The sequence below is a fragment of the Panthera pardus genome, unplaced genomic scaffold, assembly GCF_024362965.1.
Source record: "Panthera pardus isolate Hobbes unplaced genomic scaffold, ASM2436296v1 HiC_scaffold_24, whole genome shotgun sequence".
NCBI classification, from domain to species: domain Eukaryota; kingdom Metazoa; phylum Chordata; class Mammalia; order Carnivora; family Felidae; genus Panthera; species Panthera pardus.
In genome coordinates, this window is record NW_026526810.1 from 131,162,947 (window position 1) to 131,182,689 (window position 19,743).

The window sequence follows — 19,743 nt, forward strand, 5'->3', positions numbered from 1 at the left end:
AGGGTGGGGTGCTCTTCCTCGAGATGACCGCGTGGCCAGCCGCCCTCCCTGTATGGCGGGTTCAGCTCTAGACCTCTGCAACCAAGTGAATATTATGATAAAGGAAGTCAAGCGAATGTTTTGGTTTCCTAGTGCAAATATAAAAGTTATGTTTACACTCTTCTGTAGTCTGTTCAACGTGCAATATAGCGTTACATCTGAGAAAACAGCCTGTGTACCTTAATTAAAAAATTTTTTATTGCTAAAAACGCTAACAATCGTCTGAGCTTTCAGTGAGTCGTAACCACTGATCACAGATAACCATAATAGATCTAATAATGATGGAAAAAGCTTGAAACAGTGTGAAAATTTCCAAAAACTATCGAGACACAAAGTGAGCAAATGCCGTTGGAAAAATGGCACCGGTAGATTTGTGCTGCAGAAACTTGCCACAAACCTTCAGTTTGGTAAAACAACACAGTATCTGTGAAGCGCAACAAAGCAACGCACAATAGAAGGAGATGGGCCTGTAATTAGCATCTGTAAGAGGACCTTTGCACTAATCCCACTTGTAATGCTTTTCCAGTTGTGTGTGTGTGTGTCCATAATCACCAAGAATATGTTAGTATTATACGGTCTGTTTTACCTGTTGGGTCCATACACTCTCTTCATTCTTTTTTTAATTGTGTGTATGGGGGGGGAGTAACAACATAAAATGACAAAAATACCACCCCAGCCGTTTTTTAGTGTACAGTTCATTAGCCTTAGGTATTTGCGTTGTGGTGTAACCGGTCTCCAGAACTCTTTCTATCTTGCAGGTTTGAAACTATACCCGTTAGACAGCAGCTCCCCTTCTCCTCCTCCCCTCAGCCCTGGCAACCATTCTGTTTTCTGTTTCTGTGAATTTGACTGCTGTAGATACCTCATGTAGCGGATACATATTTGTGGATACATACAACATTTGTCTTTCTGTGACTAGCTTATTTCACTCAGCATGTCTTCAAGATTCATCTGTACTGTAGCGTGTCAGAATTTTCTCTCTTTTTTTTATAAATTAAAAATGTTTGTTTATTTTTAAGAGAGAGAGATAGAGAGACAGCAGGGGAGGGGCAGAGAGAGAGGGAGACAGAGAATCCCAAGCAGGCTCCGCAGCTGTCAGCGCAGAGCCCGACGGGGGGGGGGGGGGGGGGGGGGGCTCGAACTCACAAACCTCGAGATTGTGACCTGAGCCAAAACCAAGAGTCAGACGCTTAGCCGGCTGAGCCCCCCAAGCGTCCCAGAATTTCCTCTCCTTGTAAGGCTGAGTCCTACTGCATTGTCTCTACACGCCACCTCTTGTTCCTCCACTCCTCTGCCCAGGGACCCTTGGGTTGCTTCCGCCTCTCGACTGTTGTCCGCAGTGTTGCCGTGAACCTGGTGTGCGACTGTCTGTCTGAGACCGTACCCTCTTCTCTCGAGATCGGTAGGCCGACGGGAAAAGCATAGCAATCAGTTCTGGTTTTGTGTACGCCTCCAACTTAATTTCAGAGCTCTTAATTTTATTTCTAACATCTTAATTTTATTTAGCAGCATGTTTTTCTTTTATGTAATTTACTCGCACTTTGTAAAATTTGTATTTTGGCGTAAGCTGGGGAAGCGTAGGCGGGCCCCTTTTTTAACAGGGTTCACTCCTGGAAAACCGTACGTCAAAAAGCAGAACAGACTCCTTGAGAAAACAAGCCGTGGCTCCTCACGGTTACGTTTCCCAAATTATCTAGAGAGCGAACGGCCTAAACTGTGGCAGGAACATCAGGATGGTGTTGCATTGCGGCAGCAAAGGGAGAGAATGTTTCCAGAGGGAAGGAATGAACACCAGTGTCGCGCTCTCCCGAGCAGGCCGATGAGAGGGTGCGCGTCATCTGGACTCAGTGCCCTTAGCAAGATCGCTGGGAGGTGGCTCCTGAAGGTGGGTGTGGACGGGGCGGGAAGCAGGTGTGGCGCCAGCGAGGAGAAAGGAGAGGTCAGTACGCACACGGTCACTGAGACATATTGAGACATTTGCGTGAAAGGAAGAAGAAAGTTAGATTAACGGTGGAAGGGGACTAATTCATAGTGAAAGTCCTAAGAAGGCTGGAGGGGACGGGCCCCAGGCCCGGCCGAAGGGTAGGGGAGGAGAGCTTCCCTGACTTGTGATAGGAGGGATGGAGGGATGGGAAGGCTGGATGGATGCAGAGGTGGGCGTGACGTCCCTGTGGGCGGTTCCTAGGTTTGGGTCTTAGCAAGGTAAGAGAATGCCCACTCGAAGCTTCAGTTTCCTCTCTGGACTAGGGGCTGAGGTCATCTGTGGAGACGTACGTGTTAAGAAGGGGAATTACGGTTCCCGGGAGAATAAACAGGGTTCGACCTTGTCATTGTGGAGACGGGGAAGAGACTCGAGTTGCCGGGCTTTTAGAAGGAGGGCAGTGTCCGCTGCATTTGAGTGATGTGTATTAAGCACAAAGTTAGACATCAGATACTCGAGGGGCGAAGAAACCCTTTTTGATGTTTATGTGTACACATTCCTTGAATTCCTGCCTAAGTGGTGTGTTGTAAGACAGTTCTTGCACCCAGGGAACTTATCAACGTACGGAACATTTATTACATGAAATAAGAGGTGAGGACAGTCCTGAAACCTCAGAGACCAGATCTGACTGAAGAAGAGAGAGATCTTTGGGCTCGAGAAAGATTTCAGTGCTTGTCCACGGGGGAGGGCTTGAAAAAGCTGTACACGGCAAAGAGCGGAGATAAGAATCCTCAGGTACCATGTTAATGGGATGGTGAACAGTCCAGTTTGCTCAGAATTCACTGTGAGTCACTGTGCCTCCATGCCGTTTAAAAACACACCAGAGAAGGGGCGCCTGGGTGGCTCAGTCAGTTGCGTGTCCGACTTTGGCTCAGGTCATGATCTCGCGGTCCGTGAGTTCGAGCCCCGCGTCGGGCTCTGTGCTGACAGCTGGGAGCCTGAAGCCCGCTTCGGATTCTGTGTCTCCTTCTCTCTGCTCCTTCCCCGCTCATGCTCTCTCTCTGTCTCTCAAAAATGAATAAGTGTTAAAAAAAAAATGTTTTTTAAACATACCAGAGAAGCGCAGGATTTAAAGACAATTTCCTAAAAATATGTGACCCCCCCCCCCCCAGAGGAACTTACACGCATAATGTCTATTTTAGGGAAAATTTATGACTAGCCGTCCAGTGTATAACAGGGTTTATTACTGCACTGTAATTTTCCAGTTTGGGTATGATGAATTTGTAGAGCTCATTAAGTATAAGTGGTGTCTCTCGATCCATTCAAGCTTTTTTCTGTCTTCAGCAGGAGACTGGAAAAAAACGATTCCAAATTTGAATCCAGGACTTGAAAAGTATCAGTGGTCTAAATACAGTACCATATTGTGATAAATATAGCTGTTGAAATTAAAAAAAATCTCTTCGCAAAACTTTGTTTTAATATTCACAGCAGAACTTTTTTGGGAATGTTATCTGAGAAACAGGACCGTTTTCTTATCAGAGCTGACTATTAATTAGGGTATTGTTTCAGATATAAAAGTTGATCTGCCACTGAAATTCCATTTGAATATGTATAGTTCCAAGCTTGCTTTGTGTATTTAATAACTTTAGTACCATAATTACTCTGTTTACAATTAAATTTTGGTGAATATGCTAATACGGACTGTGGCAGCGAGTGGTTTCAGCAAAGGGCAGTGCTGGTCTGCATCTTGATGTGCTTTTCCCCTTGCATCTGTATCGCATTCACTATCACCGGGGAAAGAGATGTTCAGATTATGTAACGGGTTATATGGCGGCAAAGTTTTCCCTTTCTTGGCCTCTTCCCCATAAGCTGCCATAGTAGTGGATTCGCCGTGCTCCCGGTGGGCAGAAGCGACGTAGGAAGGTTTAATTTGGTGGAAGTTCGCGCCTTCCGGCGTATTCTTTAATAGAAACCTGATGTAGGTATTGGTTTCGTTATTGGAAGAAACCTATAATGTATTAAAGCGATTGTTGAACTGAAGTTAGTGTTTTAAGTTCTTTAGGAAAGTCACTGAGTTACCGAGGCAAATGCTTATGGGTGTAACACTTCGTTTTTGAGCAGGGGCTTCTGGTTTTCAATAGTTCTCCTCCCTTCTTTTGAGAAATCACTTAAAAAGGAACAAGGAGATTGACCAACGCCCGTCTCCTACTGTCTGAAACCAGGAGACTTCTGTAACCCTGACCCAGAAAGTAAGGGGGCGGCCAGATGCCGTCAAGATCAAACGGCTGTGCTGGGACGTGGAAAGGGGACACACCGGGGGCCGAGACCCAGATCTTAGACCACGCCGGCAGAGTAGTGTTCTCCAGAGTGGGGGCCACAACCGGTAAGCCTTTGTTTGGAGGAACAGGAATGGGTGACGACAGCAACTTTGTGTGGAAAAGAACAACAACTTCATGTGAACTTTTATTGTCCGTCATTGACCCCGGCTGTGTGGTGGGTTTACGTTCCTCGAACCCTGCGCATCTCCCTACTGTGCATGAGGGACCGAGGAGAAGAAACTGGGTAACCATTTGGAAACTTCCAGACTCTTAACCTCTGATTGTATCTTATACCATTGTAAGTGTAGACAAAGAAAGTTGTATCAGCAAATGATGAAGCCGTAAAACAACTAAAAGAAGGCCTGGGAGATGTTTGACGAGAGTCACTGGAAGGGGTCTTTCCAAGGATTCCATGAAGTCCAAAAGCTAAAAATACACAGTATCAAAGGGCAGATGGGGAAAATTATTTGCAGTTTCAAGAGTTTATTTCTCTACTAGAGAACGTATAACAAGTGCCTGTAAATAAAAAAGCAAAAGGCAACTGATAGCTCACAGGAAACCAAGTGCAGATTTGACTTAGGAGTGCATGGTGTGTGTGTGTGTGTGTGTGTGTGTGTGTGTGTGTGTGTGTCTGATGGGACAGGCTCATAGAGTGTGAAGAGATTGTCAGTTTCAGTCTCTTGGTGATTGTTAACTACAGGAACAGTAATTTTTTTAGTGCTTAAAAACAAAATAGTTCACAATACGGAAGACCTTATTAAGCAGATAGATACAGACTCCACGAATTCTAAGGTACTGTTAGGACCACCCCCGACGTCATAAAATAGAACCCCCGGCCCCATCCTCACCACAACTTTCTTATGCTTCCAAAAGTAACTTCTGTCTTTTAGGGCGATCATTTCCTTTTCTTTATAGTTTTATCACGCACATGTGCGTCCCTAAACACTGCAGTTTAGATTGGCCTGATTTTGTTTTGTTTCAGGTACTATGTTGTTTTACGTCTCTTTGCGTCTGGTTCTCTGCTCCCCCATCTCTCCTTTTTCTACCCTTACCAGTTGCAGAAATGGGATTATATGGACCTTAGGGTTTCCCACCCTTGGGATTTTGCTGATTGCAATCCTGTGCTATAGCTTATCATGTTCTTCTGTTCTTTTCATATCCTGTGAATTGGTAGGCTTGATCAGATTCAGGGTCTATTTTTTCTTTTTCTTTTTTGGCAAGATTACTTCATGGGTATGAGCATGTTCTTTTATCAGGAGGAGTATAATATGTCTGGACATCTCTCATATTTTGATGTTAGTAGCTATCAGGGCTCAGTGTCTGGATCCATCAATTCATTAGAAGGTGGAAAGGGTGCTAACCTAAAACCATTCTTATTCATTTATTAGCTGAAAATTTTCCATAAGGAGAAATTTCTCTTCATTTAATATTTGGTTACCCTGCGGTACAATTCATGTAAGTAAGAAAAGATAAATGCTTGATTCTTTTCATTCATTCATTCCTTTCTTTCTTTTTTTTTTTTTTAAATTTTTCGAACCACCTTTCAAAATTACGTGGTTTCCTATTATTCTCTAGAGGTGACCACTTAGGTTTTCTTACTGTTATAAACTCTTGGACTTACCCATTTTATTTGTTTTAATCCATAGCGGTTATTATCTTTATTGACTCAAACTGGCCCATCTTTAGTCAGTGGGAGCATCTCAGTTGGCTCCTTAGACATATCTGACATAACCCCAGTCATCTTTGAGAGATTCCTTGACACCTAGAAATGACAAGGTGTCCCAAGTGCGCCTTGTACACTTGTAGCTTCAGACCCGGAACCAGCCATTTCCTCAAGGGACCTGGTTTCTTTTAGAGGGAACAGTATTTCAAGAATACAATTTATGCACTAGAGATAATCACTACTACTGGTTTGGTTATTTTTTTCGAAGCTTTTTTTGCGAATAAGGCTAGCAAACACAAAAGGGTGTGTGTGTGTGTGTGTGTGTGTGTGTGTGTGTGTGTGTGTGTGTTTTGCAGAAGATAAAATAACTTCTGAATTACAAATATTTCCCAGTAAAGCATTTTAAGCCTTACCTCTTCTTTCATCTGCATCCCCTTTCTTTCAATTTGAATCTTGATTTTTAAGGATACAAGGGGATGACCATTAAAATATCACGTAATTACTCATTTACATTATGCCACAGCTGTATACAGTAACCTTAGTTAACAAAACCAGGTAGCACTTGTGTAATGGTTTCTGGAAAGTTGTTTTCTTTTTTGCGTGTGTTCTCCCATTTTTTTTTTTTTTTTTTTTTTTTTACAGTTGTGCCCTACCTACTTTGTCAGGACATGTGCCCATTATATACTCTGTGCTGTCCTGATTGCCCTTGGTGACTCGGTTCTACAAATAAATATATGTAAATATATAAATAAATACCCGCTTCCCGCTCGCCATGTTTCTTCATGCATTTTGGATATCTAAGGCTTGTTCTGCCGTGGGTTCTGACTCCCTTTTTCCATGTGGAGAACACTTTGGTCTTTGTACTTGAAATTTAACTGAGCATAAAATCTTCCGTTTGTGTTTTCTTTGTCTTAAGTTTGTTACTTTCTCTTTTTTCCCTGGCACAAGTGTTGCTGTCAAAGTGAGGACAGCCTGATTTATTTTCCTTACAAAAGATCTGTTTTCGGCCTGGATGCTCAAGGAATATTTGCTCTCACCACGGAGTTTGGTAATTTTTTACTAGGCTGTGCTGGGCGTGGGTCATGCTGAGCTGATTTCTCCTGTGGACCGTGTGTGCTGCAACCTTTTTTTTTTTTTTTTTTGTAGATTCACATTTTTTTTTTTTTTTTTTTTTAAGTTCAGCGAACTCTTCTTAAAGTGTCTTTAGTATCCTATTCCTTTGCTTTGATTCTCTTTGTGGTATGTTCGTTGTCTTTTTCTGTGTTCTGAATTTATGATTTTCTCCTGAAATGTTTCTCTTTTTCACGCTTTTTTATTTTTAGTTATTTTTTATTTTTTTTAAAGTTCGTTTTGAGAGACAGAGAGAGACAGAGACAGCAAGCGAGCACACGTGCATGTGGGGAGGGGTAGAAAGTCAGGGAGAGAGTCCCAAGCAGGCCCCACGCTCAGTGTGGATCCTGACACCGGGCTGGATCCCACGACCACGTGATGATGTCCTGAGCAGGTATCAGGAGTTGGGGACTTAACCGGCTGAACCACCCAGGTGCCCCCACCCTTTGCGATTTTTAAAGTTTGTTCCTTTTCACTGGACTATTTCTGTTAAGTCACTGTGTTTAAATTGCATTCAGTTTGATGTTCCTTCTAGTTTAGTTTTCATTTTGGAAATGATTGTTACTTTTTAGTTTCCTTCTATCTCTTGGTTTCTTTTTCTAGTTCTGATCTTAGTCTTTATATATATAAATGTTTAAGCTTCTTTTGAAATATTGGTTCATAGCTCTCAATTTTTTGGCAGGCACGCTTTATGTATTTTTCTGAAGGGGTTTTTTTTTTTTTTTTTAAATTTTTGAGTTTGCATGGGACTGGGCCTTGATCCTCTTTTTGGTTGCTGAGTTTCATAAGCAATTTTTCTTTTATGTGCAATTAGTTCTAGATGGGTTCTAGATGGGTCAGTCGGGTCAACTTCCTGTCATCCTTTACAGCCTCCTTTTCTTTTTTGTTTTTCATTTTGTTTCGGTTTTTTTTTGGTGTCACGTTCCGAACCATGGAGGCGAACTTACACATCTACTTTGATTTGAACCTTCTTTCCCCTTTCTTTGTATTATCTTCGCGATGCTCAGTTTGGGTTCCATTGCTAGCAGTTTTTCCTCCACCTGAGGGAGAGTTCTGGCTGGTTGGTCCTTCGAGCTGTAGAGGCCGGCCCGCCCCAGCCCTCCCGGGGAGCCCCCACCGCTCGCCCGCTGCCGGAGTGTGCACAGCCCTTCCCGGCCGTGGCTGCTGTTCCCGCATTGTCTCCGTGCTTCTGAGAAGTACCTGCTGGTAACCTGGGGATTCTCAGATTCATCAGACACACCGCCGCACTTCTGCTGCTTCCCTGCCAGCTGCTGGTGGCACGTGGGCCATCCCGCTGTCTGCGGCCTCTTCACCCACTCCCATTTCGGGGTTTGTGGAGGTGGGGGATGTTGTCACCCGCTCTTGTTGGAGATGCCGTCCCTGGGGTTTGAGGCTTGCTCTCCAGTTGTCCTGGTTGGGTTTTCTGGGGGAAATTTCGGGAGATGAGACCGGTGAGCTGGCGGTCCCACCCCCTTCAGTAGCAGTGAACCTTTGGACGTGGCGGTTTGTACAGACGTCAGGAGGCCGGCCGTGACGGCCTCCGCTCTGTGCGACGGCTTTTCGGGAGGAAGGAAAAGTCAGTCCAGACTGTGCTAATGATCACATTTAGGCTGTGGGAATAAAACTGAGAGTAAAAGCTAACCACATACTTCGGAGGAAAAACGCTTTTTGTTGACCACCGTTTCTATTGAGTAGAAGGTGAGCTAGAATATTTCATTTGAAATATGGTCACTTTTGGAAAGGAATTCCAGAAAGACACAAAAGATAGTCTAGTTACTGTCTTGAGTTCCAGAAAGAGGAAAAGATTTTTTTTTTTTAACTCATTTTCAACTGTCTTGACTCCTCTAAGGACAGTGTCAAATAGGAGATTTTGCTGATGATTTGATACAGTTGGGTAAATTGAGAAGGCATCCCTCGTAGTGTTTGGTAGAACTGTCTGTCATGGTTGTTCCTTGTACTCAGCTACAACCATAGCTGTAAAAGTCACCTTGTGTATTGAGTCTGGCTGTCAGGGTTTACACTGAAACTCATTCAGGGAGATTTTACAATGATTAAAAATATGCATCAAGAGAACTGCTTGAGAGGAAGACATAATTGCCACCTTCATTTATTCTGAAGATATTTTGTTAACTTAGAGAAGATTCAGACGATGAAGAAGGGTTGGTGTTCTATAGGAAGAATTTTAAAAATCCCCAATAAGTTCATAAAGAGTATTTGCATCTATGGAGTTTATGCCTGTGGAGGGATAGTGGGTGGATATTTGCTAAAATATCCCCGTCTGATGTCGTGTGTATGGATTTGGTCTGCCTGGGCTCCAGACTGAGCCACCTTTTGCGAATTGTCCTCTCTTAACAGACTTCGTTCACGTGAACAGCCGTTTCAGGTGCTGCGGACCACCCCATAAACTCTTACTGCCCTCTTTGTGGTCTCTGATAGTTTCAAGGAATTATAGCCTCCCAAAGAGTATTCGTTTTACGTCTTTTTCAATTCGTAATTGTAGAGCTGAGAATTTGGCCCCCCGCCCCCCGCCCCTTCCCCGCCTGGGTCCTTTCTCTCAGTGAGGTAAGCTGCATATGAGGGCACTTAAAGCCCAGAGAGAAGTGACTTGATCACCGTCACCCATCCCGCTGGTGTCATAGCTGCACTGGAATCTGGGCCTTTTGATCCCAGCCCTGGGCCGTTTTCACAGTAACACCGCTTTCCCTGAGTGTTAACGTTCAGCGTGTCCGTGAGTGAGAAGGGTGAATCGAGGGTCACCGCCAGAAGGGACAGTGGTGACAAGGGAAGCATGCAATGCTGGCTGTCACCAAACAGCCCCAGTTCCCTTGTCACTGTTCTGAAAGGTCTGCTCCTTCACTGCTGATTTTGTACTTGGGGGCCGTGCTGCTGAGGCTTTGGGGCCCCGTCCGTCGGTCCTCAGGGCAGATTTCTGCTGCTCTCCCGCTTCCTAGGTCTCCAGCCTTGGATGCGCTGCCACACTTGACCAAGCCTTCGTTTCCTCTTCTGTGAAATGGGGACGAGAATGTAAGCCTCACAGCGTTGTGAGTGAGGCTGGCTGGGGGCCCATGTGTAAAGCGTCGCCTGTCGGGTCGTAAATGCGCTTCCTCATTTGAAAAGCCCAGAGCTTTTCTGTGGAGCCCAGAGCTTTCCTTCGTGGAAAATGTTTCAGCACTTCTAGGATTATAATTCTGAACGTCGCTTTCTTTTATATTACAGTGAAGATGCCTCGAGTAAAAGTGGCTCAGGCTGGAAGACAGGGCCCCACAAAGAGACAACTTGCCGAACACTTTGCAGCTGGGGAGATCATCACTGACATGATGAAGAAGGAGTGGAAACTAGGATCCCCCATCGGCCAGGGCGGCTTCGGTTGCATATATCTTGGTGAGTGTACGACTGCTGCTGAATGTTTATTTTTGAGAGACAGAGTGCAACTGGGGGGGGGGGGGGGAGGGGAGGGGCAGAGAGAGAAGGACCGAGGACGTGAAGCCGGCTCTGCGCTGACAGCCGCGGGCCCGACGCGGGGCTCGAACTCACGAACCACAAGGTCGTGGCCTGAGCCGAAGTCGGACGCTCAGCCGACCGAGCCCCCCAGGCGCCCCGGTGTAGGACTACTTGTAATTGCCCGTCCAAAGATTGACATGCTTTCTTATTGAAGGAGTTTCTAAGCTAGGAGCTTTTCACAGGTTGTTCCTAACGATTTCTAGATTCAACTTAAGACTGTATGGTTAGGCAACTGCGTCTCTGACACAGGAGTGGAAAGGAAAGTTGATTTAATCACAGTAGAAAAAGAGGGTAGCGTATCTGTAATATTGTGCTTTAGATGTTTAAGATATTTTCTATAGTCTCAATCTCTTCCGATACCCGGAGAAAGCCCTGGCCACCTTCCTTTCTGTACCTCCATTCAGTTAGGATCGATTTCCTTTATTTTGGCTTAATTTGGAGATTTTTAGATCTTTAACAGGTGTGGATTTGGTTTTTCTTTCTATACAACTCTAGTAGGCATCCTAATGGAATTGGGAGAATGTGTTATTAATGAGCAAACTTACTCTGAAATTTGGGGAGACCCGTATGGAACCCTGAGATTCTACAGGTGAACTAAATTGTTGATATAAAAAAATATTTTACCTGATTGCTTCTAGAGCTGACCGCTTCACCTGGAATATTAGTAGCGATACAGTTAGAGTTCATGTTTCTTTTGATACTTCTTTCTGACTTTTCCGTGATATGTTCTCACTCCACCTCTACTCTCAATTTAGTTAACTATTTACTTAATTATATAGTTTCTGCCACGAGGTTTATAACATTTTATTTTCAGTAGTGGAACCCTTTTTTCTTCCAAGCAGCATCTTACTCAAGATACTAATATTAGATACTAGGTTCGTGTCAGTCATGGAAACTTGTCGGCACTGAGATTCTCAGGTCCCACCCCTGGCCTAGGAATCCGAATCAGACACTGTAGGGAGAGGGCCCAGCGGTGCACCGAACAAGAGCCCCGGGGGATTCAGATGCATGCTGACATTTGAGAGCCCCTTGGCAGGGATCAAGAGCTCTTAGGAGGGTCCGACTCCGACTCCTCCAGGACCAGTGGGGGTGTCGGGTTAGCTGCCGCCTCTTAGAGGTGTGTTCGTGACACAGCTTGAAACCCAGTGCCCTACTGTGCGTGTAAATACGATTCCTCTAGGTCAGCGGCGCCTCAGACAGGTGCCGATTCTTTCGTTTTGTTCAGAGCCAGAGCCCGTCCCAGTAAACTAGGCTGTCTGTTCAGGTGAGAACCCTCATAAACCGTGCAAGGTTAGTAGCCATGCTGGCAGGTATGTAGGTTTTGACCTTGTGGTTTAGAGGTGGCGCATGGTACGAGCCGTCTATACCACAGACCGCGGGCACCCAGGACAGCTCACGTGAGGAGTGGCAGCTGGAAGCAAGGAGGCTCTTGGTTCTGCCTTGGTTAACTTGCTTTGTAACCTTTGGCACATCTGCAGCTTGGGTCGCGTTTGTGCTGTTTTATTTGTATTTGTATTTATCGTTGGAAAGTGCCATCTGATAGTGAGTAGTTTTAATATCCAGTGATTTCTGCAATAAAACTGTGCTTTTGTAAAGCTGAGCTGATCATTGTGGATTTGCTTTAATATCGCTGCCTCCAGTTTCTCTCTCTGGGCCCGCTGATACACAGAAGCAGCCGTGTTCAGGATCCACAGCAATTTCCGCTAATGAATTCAAAAGATTGCTTTTGGATTTTCTTGGGTATTTTCTGTGGCATTTGCTCGTGTCTGCCTTTCCTTCTCACAGAGATGGTTTCCGTTGTGTTTCACGGTGACGCCTCCCTCGTGGTGTCCTTGCTGCCTCTTCGGAGGTGCTTGGTCGTTCTTGGAAGACTTCGTGCTCCCCAGCTTTCCTTTCTTGGCTCACTTGTCATTCTGTGTGTTGTCTCTGAGTGACCTCTTCCGTTTCACGGCTGCCGTTACTGTCTTTTCACTGTCGATGTCCACATCTTTTGTCTGGAGCCTAGGACTCGATCCCCCAAGTGCAGGCCCGCAGCCGGTGGCCTTCAGGGCTCTCTCCTTGGACGTCACACAGGCTCTCTCGTGACTGACTAGGAGAGGATTAGCTCACGCCAGGCACTGGGAAGGCCTTCTCAAGTGTTCCTTCACCACTGTCCCTGCTACTTCGTCTAGTCCTGTTGCTTTACCTGTGGGGCTTTCTCTCTCCATGTTTGCCGACCCTGCCTTAGTGCAGGTCATTTTCAGGTCTTGTTTGGATTCTTGCCACGGCAGTGACTTTTCTCTGTTCAGTCTTGCCCCCTGCGTCCCATTGTTCACATCGTGGCTTGAACGATCTAAACTAGTTAAATTCTGTAATGGCTCGCCCTGGCCCTGGGGACAAAGTGCCAGATTTTTGGGAATGGCATACAAGACCCTTCCTATAGTCTGGTCCCTGTGTAACGTTTATCTTCGTCCCTTTTATTTTCTCAGAATCTGTGCCTTGGCCATCATGCTGCCCTTTGCCCCTTGATCTCTGTACGTGATGCTTCTTTTTCTTCATTTTTCCAAAGCTGGGTTTAGAGCAGGTACCGTCTGTTTATATTTGCTTTGCGTTAACCTTTTTTTTTTTTTTCCATTTTAATTTTTTGTTTTTGAGAGAGGGAGCCGGGAGGGGCAGAGAGAGAGGGAGACAGAGAATCCCAAGCAGGCTCTGCACTATCAGCACGGAGCCAGATGTGGGGTTCGAACCACGAACTGTGAGATCATGACCTGAGCCGAAATCAAGAGTCGGATGCTTCACTGACAGAGCCACCCAGGCGCCCCAACCCTTTCTTACTGCTTTCCATGCTGTGTTGAAACCATTTTTCTTTCTCGGCAATGGGAGATCTCTTCTTACCGTACTCTTTGTACGTGGCGTATTTTGTAGCACATGATGTTCAAATGAGTTGTTGAGCTGCCTTTTCCCCTTTCCTCACTTGAATTGTGCAGTATGACTGCGATACTATCCTTATTTTAATATTTTGTATACTGCATGCTTATTTAAAAAAAAAACAACAACCTGATTTCTATCACTAACTCAGTGTCTGAGTGATGTATCTTGGAGCTCCCACTTTCCGTCCGCCCACGTTAGCCGTTCTCGTGACTCAGTGTTCCTTCTTCAGTGTGAAGTACCTTAGCTGCAGCCTCTTCAAAATACTGCTGTTTCCCAGCTGATTGGCAGTTTCTTGATTTCCTTTTCCTTCCCTCCTTCATCTCATCACCTTCTAATGTGAGAATGCCTTAGGGCTCGGTCCTGGGGTCTCCTCCTTTTTCTGTCCTCACTCATTCCCTAGGGGTCTTCTGGGCTCCTGGTTTTAAGTGAGTGGTATTTCCATGTTGACGACTCTCAAATTCATTTCTCGAACGTGGACCTTTCTTGTGAACTCAAGACTTGTAGATCAACTGCCTGTTTAACAATCGAACTTGGATGTTTCGTGAGCATCTGAGACTTCAGGCAGCCTGGAGCACCAGCTCTTCCTGTGGTTTTCTCTGTCTTAGTAAGTAGCAACTTCCTCTTTGCAGTTACTCAGGCTCAAAACTTGGAGGCCTCCTTACCTCCTTTCCCGCCCTTGTCCTCTCTATCCAGTTCACCAACAGATCCGGTGGGCTCTTCTCTGGAAACGCCCACAGTCAGACCACTTCGCAGCACTTGGTCGGCTGCCACCCTGGCTCAGGCCTCTGCTGTCTCTCGCCTGGAGCGTCGTAACAGCCCGGCCGACCTCCCTGCCTCTGCCCTTGCCCTGTGCACGCCGTTGTCCACCAGGCAGCCTGAAGAATTCTTAAGGGATCGAAGTCTGATCTTGCCATCCTCTTCCCGGCACCTTCCAGCGGCTCTCCGGCTCAATCGCAGTGACAGCTTTATGTCACCCGTCATGCTGCTGTTTGTTCCCTGCTGCGTTTCTGATCGGTCCCCTGTTCCTTTCCACCTCACTTAATTTTTTCCAGCTACTTTGGCCTCCTTGCTTTCCTCAGACTCGTCAGAGACTTTCCACGTCAGGGCCTTTGTGCTGGTTTGCCTGGAATGTTCTTCCCCAGATATTTGCGTGGCTTATTCCCTCCCTGCTCCAGTGACACCCTGGCAGAGAGGTTTCTCCTGGTACCTTGCAGCATTTGTCTGCCTTCCGTTCCTGCCTCATTTTCCCTCTGTGGCACTTACACCATCAAGCGTACTTGGTATTTTAATAGTTGTTGGTGTCCTACCACTGAAACGTCAGCTTCACAAGCGGAGCGATTACTTCCTTCTGTTCATTACCGAATCACTTTCCTAGACACTGGCATATAGGAGGAGGTCCTCGGTAGAAATATCTGTTTAATGAATGTGGGCGGCCTAACCCTCCTGATGCAGTCAGTGTTCCAGGGCACCTGTGCTGCTCTGTTCGCAGGCAATGAAATGGCAGCCATGTTAAGAGTATTACGGATGGCAGCTCAGAGTTCTGGTGCCAACATCCTGGTTGTTGGGTTAGAGGAGTTTTGCTTTGTTTTTTTTCCCCCAAAACTAGTGGTTTTTGGAATTTTAGCTCCTCTCTTTTCTTCCTTTTTTTTTTTCTTTTTCCTTTTTTTTTTTCTTTTTAAGTGCCCCTTCTTAAAAGGATTCCCTGGTTTGTATATTTAAGAAATTTTATCAGTTACCGTCCTCTTGGGAATTCACAGCCTACATTAGCATATCAAAGGCCATGAGCACTTTGGAATTAAAGAAATCTTTAACTCAGAGTTTTCCATACTTAATTGATGATCATTTTGAAGATACCAGCAATTATAAGAGGCATTTCAATTTCAGACATGTTAACTCATGAAAAAAAAGTCTTCACGTTGATGAGATACACTGTAATGATAATCCTGAGACACATATTTGGGAACTGAAATTTATTCTGTCAAGGAGTTTTAGATACACAGACCTAAATATTAACAAAGGGTTGGTTAACAGGCTAATTAAAATGATGCTACTTCTTGTTCTGATATTACATATGTCACTTTTTCAAACAGCTGATCTGAATTCTTCGAAATCTGTGGGCAGTGATGCACCCTGTGTTGTAAAAGTGGTAAGAAAAGATTTTAGCTGCTTTTCTTCTTTGTTGAATGGGTATAGTATTTACTTTGTAAAACATCCTTTTTGATGACTAGAATTAATTGAACCGCAAGGTACTATATTTTTAACAGTGCTTAATAAATATTTAATAAGACACAAAAGTAGCTTTATAATTTGCAATAATTTGCGTTCAAACGTCTGTTTCCTCTCTTTGGAATTACAGTGATACTGGTATTTGGTGGGAAATGAACGGAAGCATGGAGGTATACAGACATGGAACAAAAATACGCAGCTCATTCTGTTTATTTCAGCTATGTTTGCAATAGTTGAGATGCTTTATTGATATCATATAAGACTGTACTAGTTTAATGAAATTTTGCTGTATTTTATCTTGCATTTGCTTGTCAGCTTCCACTTGGTCAGTGTTTTCTTTTCCCAGGTTTCTCCCCTTCCCCTTCCATTTTTGTAAATTATATTATTTATATAATTGTGATCACTTGGGACTTTGTTTTTGCCAAACTGATGTTGAAATTAGTTTGTAACGAGGAGAGGTTGACGGCATCTTATCTGGTATAAGCATACTTTGCGTGGCCAGGTCCACGTATATATTGGTGCACTAAAGAGCATTTTAGCTACTGTTTTTTATTAGGAATATATTATGCATCTTTCTGCTTACAAAGTTACAGTTGTAACTCCTCTTAGAGTTTTTTAATCCGTGTGAAGAACATGTTTTTGTTAAATAATGGAAGAGATAACAGGGTCTGTTATTTAGGCAAATCACCCACATAAGTTCCCCACCCCTACTTTTTTTCTAGAGGCTATAGAACTCAGAATTATCCTGAAGATTTGTGTTTGGTGTGCTTTATTTTACTCTCTTTTCAGTGAAGAATAGATCTGATCTCTTGTGAATTAACTCTTTTGGACCTGAATTGTTTTAGTGATTGTTTTTAACACTTTTTTATTCAGGCGTAGTTTTTACAAGGAAAGCCATAGATACTGAATAATTTGAATAATTTTGACAAGTGCATATACCTGTGTAACTCTCACCCCTCTCAAAATAATACAATGTCTCCATCACCCCAAAAAGATTTCTCGTGTCCTTTTCTGGTCAAACCCCTACTTCCTGTACCCTTTGAGGTAACCACTTATCTGAGATTTTGGTTGTACGTGTGTGTGGGTTTTTTTTTTTTACTTTTGCTGTGGATAAGTTATTATTGTCTGGAAGGTCACAGAAATGATACTGTACTCTATATACTGTTTTGTTTCTGACTTACACTCAGCATAATGTTTAATATTGCTTATTCATGTTGTTGGTAGTTCCTTGTTCAGTCTTACTGCTCAGAATATTATATTATGTGGACATATTACAGCTTTTTTTTTCCTTTCCATTTCCTGTTGATAGACATTTGGATTGTTTCCAGTTTTAGGCCATTATGAATAAAGCTTCTCTGAAGATTTTTGTACAAGGTTTTTTATTTCTCTTGGATAAATACCTAGAAGGAGAATCGCTGGTTTACAGGGAAGGTGCATATTCACATTTATAAGACGGATTTTCCAAGTGGTTCTGCCACCTGACACGTCCACCAGCCACGCGTGGGAGTTCCGGTCGCTTCCGCGTCCTCCTCTGTGTGTGTGCTTGTCGGGTCGGTGGGTTTGCAGCCGTGATACGTGTCTTCGAGTTTTACTAGGTGGCAGATTTTGATCACTTTTTCTAAGTAATTGTGCTTCCTGGGCATTCGGAGTGCCTCTTCGGTCTTTCTTTTTTTTTTTTTTTTAAATATCTAGGTTGTTTTGCGTTTTGTGATTGAGCAGTAAGAGAGTTGTTCTGGGCACAAGTCTCCTTCCAGATGTATGTGTTGTAAATATTTTCTCCCGGGTTGTAGTTTGCCTGTTTATTTTGTGAATGCTTTCTCTGCATCGGCTGAGATGGATCCCAGGCTTTTTCTCCCTCGTTCTGTTAATGTGGCAGTGATATCGGTTGGTCGTTTGAGCGTAGGACTATTATTCTTAACATACACTCCACTTAGTTATGACATGTCACGCTTTTTACATAATGCTGGAATCGATTTGCTGATATTTTGTGAAGGGTTTTTATGTCTGTGTTCATGAGGGATGTTGGTCTTTAATTTTGTTCTAATATTTCTAGATTTTAAAAACGTCCAATCTCCTGGTTTGGTTTTGGCGGCGGGGTCATCGGCCTCCTGGCCCCTCAGAACCCCGAGTTGCCCCCTTTTTACTCTGGTGCCTCCGTGAGGAAAGCTGGGGCTGCCTGGGGCTCGTTCTGTTTGTTTCCCGTCTTTTAGAGGTACTACCCGTTCTGCCTAATGTCTGAAAATAGTAACTCCCTCTTCTGTCCAGTGTGTTAGTGATACTTGTTGACCGGGGGCAGCTAACTGGGTCCCGGTTACCCGGTCCTGCCCGGAGTGCAGGTAAGGTCGACAGCTTCAAGTGTGTGTCCTGCCATTTCCCTTTTCTTCAGGCCCTTTCGTTTTGGATTTTTCTCCTGCTTCTGTGCATTCACGTTCCTTTTGAAATACTCAGTGTGCTGCTGTAGCAGAGGAGCGAACGAACGTTCTTACTTTTAAATCGGGTTGTTTGTGTGGAGGTGCAGAATATTATCTGCATTTGTCTCCGACACGACAGCTTAAAATTAAAATCTGTGGGAAGACGAGTTTCTTCTTAGGATCTTTACAGAGTTGACGTTGTGCGAAGAGGGCGAGTCCACTCAGGACTTCTCCTGATCTTGAGGTTCCAACGCCGTGGTTCCCTGTGACCAGTCTGCCGTTGGCCAACGTGCACACAGTGCCCCCCACGTCGTGGAGGGCCGCTGCCGGGGCCGCGTCCTGGGGGTGGGATGGATGTGGAGACAGGTCTCTCTTCCCTGTAGCCTGACAGCCCTTAGGCTGCGGTTTACTTTAGAAATAGGATGTTCTGCTTTCTTACGGGCAATTCCGAGCACTTTTCGTTGGTGTTCAGTGTAACTTCACTTTCACCACCTGTTTTACTTACAGAGTTATGGCAAAAATGGGTAGGAGCAACATTTCCTAGCTGCTTAATAAGGTGGTAAATTGCTCTTTATTTCTAAGTTTAAAGCCTTTTGTTATCAGACCTCGTTCAGCGTTCTGCATCTCCTGTCTCCTAATCTAGTTCTGTTCCCATTAGCCCGTATTACTCCTTCTCTTTGTAATTAGGACAGTGATGAATACTCAGCTGATTTCTCTTTTGCGTGTAATATCTCCGTAACATGTTCGGTGTGGTAGTTTGGCTGTGATCCTGGAAGAACGCCACAAACAAAACGGTATTAGTGACTTCCCCTTTCCTCTCTCAGGGAGAGAGAGCGCTTGCTGGTTTCCTCCTGGATACTCGTCTTCTCTGAGCTCCTTCAAACTCTAGAAGCACGCATCCTGTTTCCCTGTAGTTTGCGGTTTCGTAAGCGCACGTCCTCCTCTTGCCGCCAGTTGGTTTTCACTTTTGTAGGTTTCTCTCTCTGGCTGGATTTTAAGTTGTCTGGTGATAAGGACCTCGTTGCAAACTTGTTTTCTTGGTGTCGTTTTTAAATGCCTGTTTCATTCTTTTGAAAACTTTGTAGCTGTAACTTCCCACCGCCTTTTAATTTCTAGATGCCACCCGTCCCTCGTCTGTTTCTTTCCGAGCAGGCCTCTTCACGATTTGCCTCCGCCTGTGACGTGCTGGGCCGTAGCTCTGTCCGCTGCTGTTCTGTAACTCTTTTGTTCTCAGAGCTTTATAACATTAAAAATTGAGATGGTTCATCAAACAGAAGCATATAAAATAAGTACCAGATCTTTCCAGTATGAAAATCAACTGTTTATGAACATTCGCCATTTAAAACATTAGGGGCTGTTAAAAATCATGTTTTCAAAGAACAAGGACTACTCTTTGGGGGAAATTTCATAATTAAGTATTAAAAAAAAAGCAAGATACAATACTACGTGTAGTACGGAGGCAGTTTTATAAAATGGTCATATATATGCGAAGAAAATATATCAAAGTATTTCCACATTTTCTAAAATAAGCACATATGTTATCTTTGGGAAAAAAAAAACCCTCAGCAAATTGTTATTTAAGAAATAATCGAAGGCAAATTGATTTTTAATGTGAAATTAGACTTCATAACGTAATGGCATATC

At 44.2% G+C, this 19,743-nt stretch overlaps 1 protein-coding gene across 5 annotated transcripts in view; it reads left to right on the top strand.

Moving 5' to 3' along the window:
• Positions 1 to 19,743, top strand: part of VRK1 (VRK serine/threonine kinase 1) — a 75,314-nt gene that overhangs the window by 23,201 nt on the left and 32,370 nt on the right. For 4 of the 5 annotated variants that reach the window (XM_019462220.2, XM_019462222.2, XM_019462221.2 and 1 more), the window contains exons 2-3: positions 10,268 to 10,432; positions 15,553 to 15,608. In XM_019462220.2, coding sequence (XP_019317765.2) covers positions 10,273 to 10,432; positions 15,553 to 15,608 — 216 coding nt within the window. In that variant the 5' untranslated portion in view covers positions 10,268 to 10,272. The remainder of the gene's footprint in view (positions 1 to 10,267; positions 10,433 to 15,552; positions 15,609 to 19,743) is intronic. The other variant, XM_019462224.2, reaches the window with a different exon arrangement.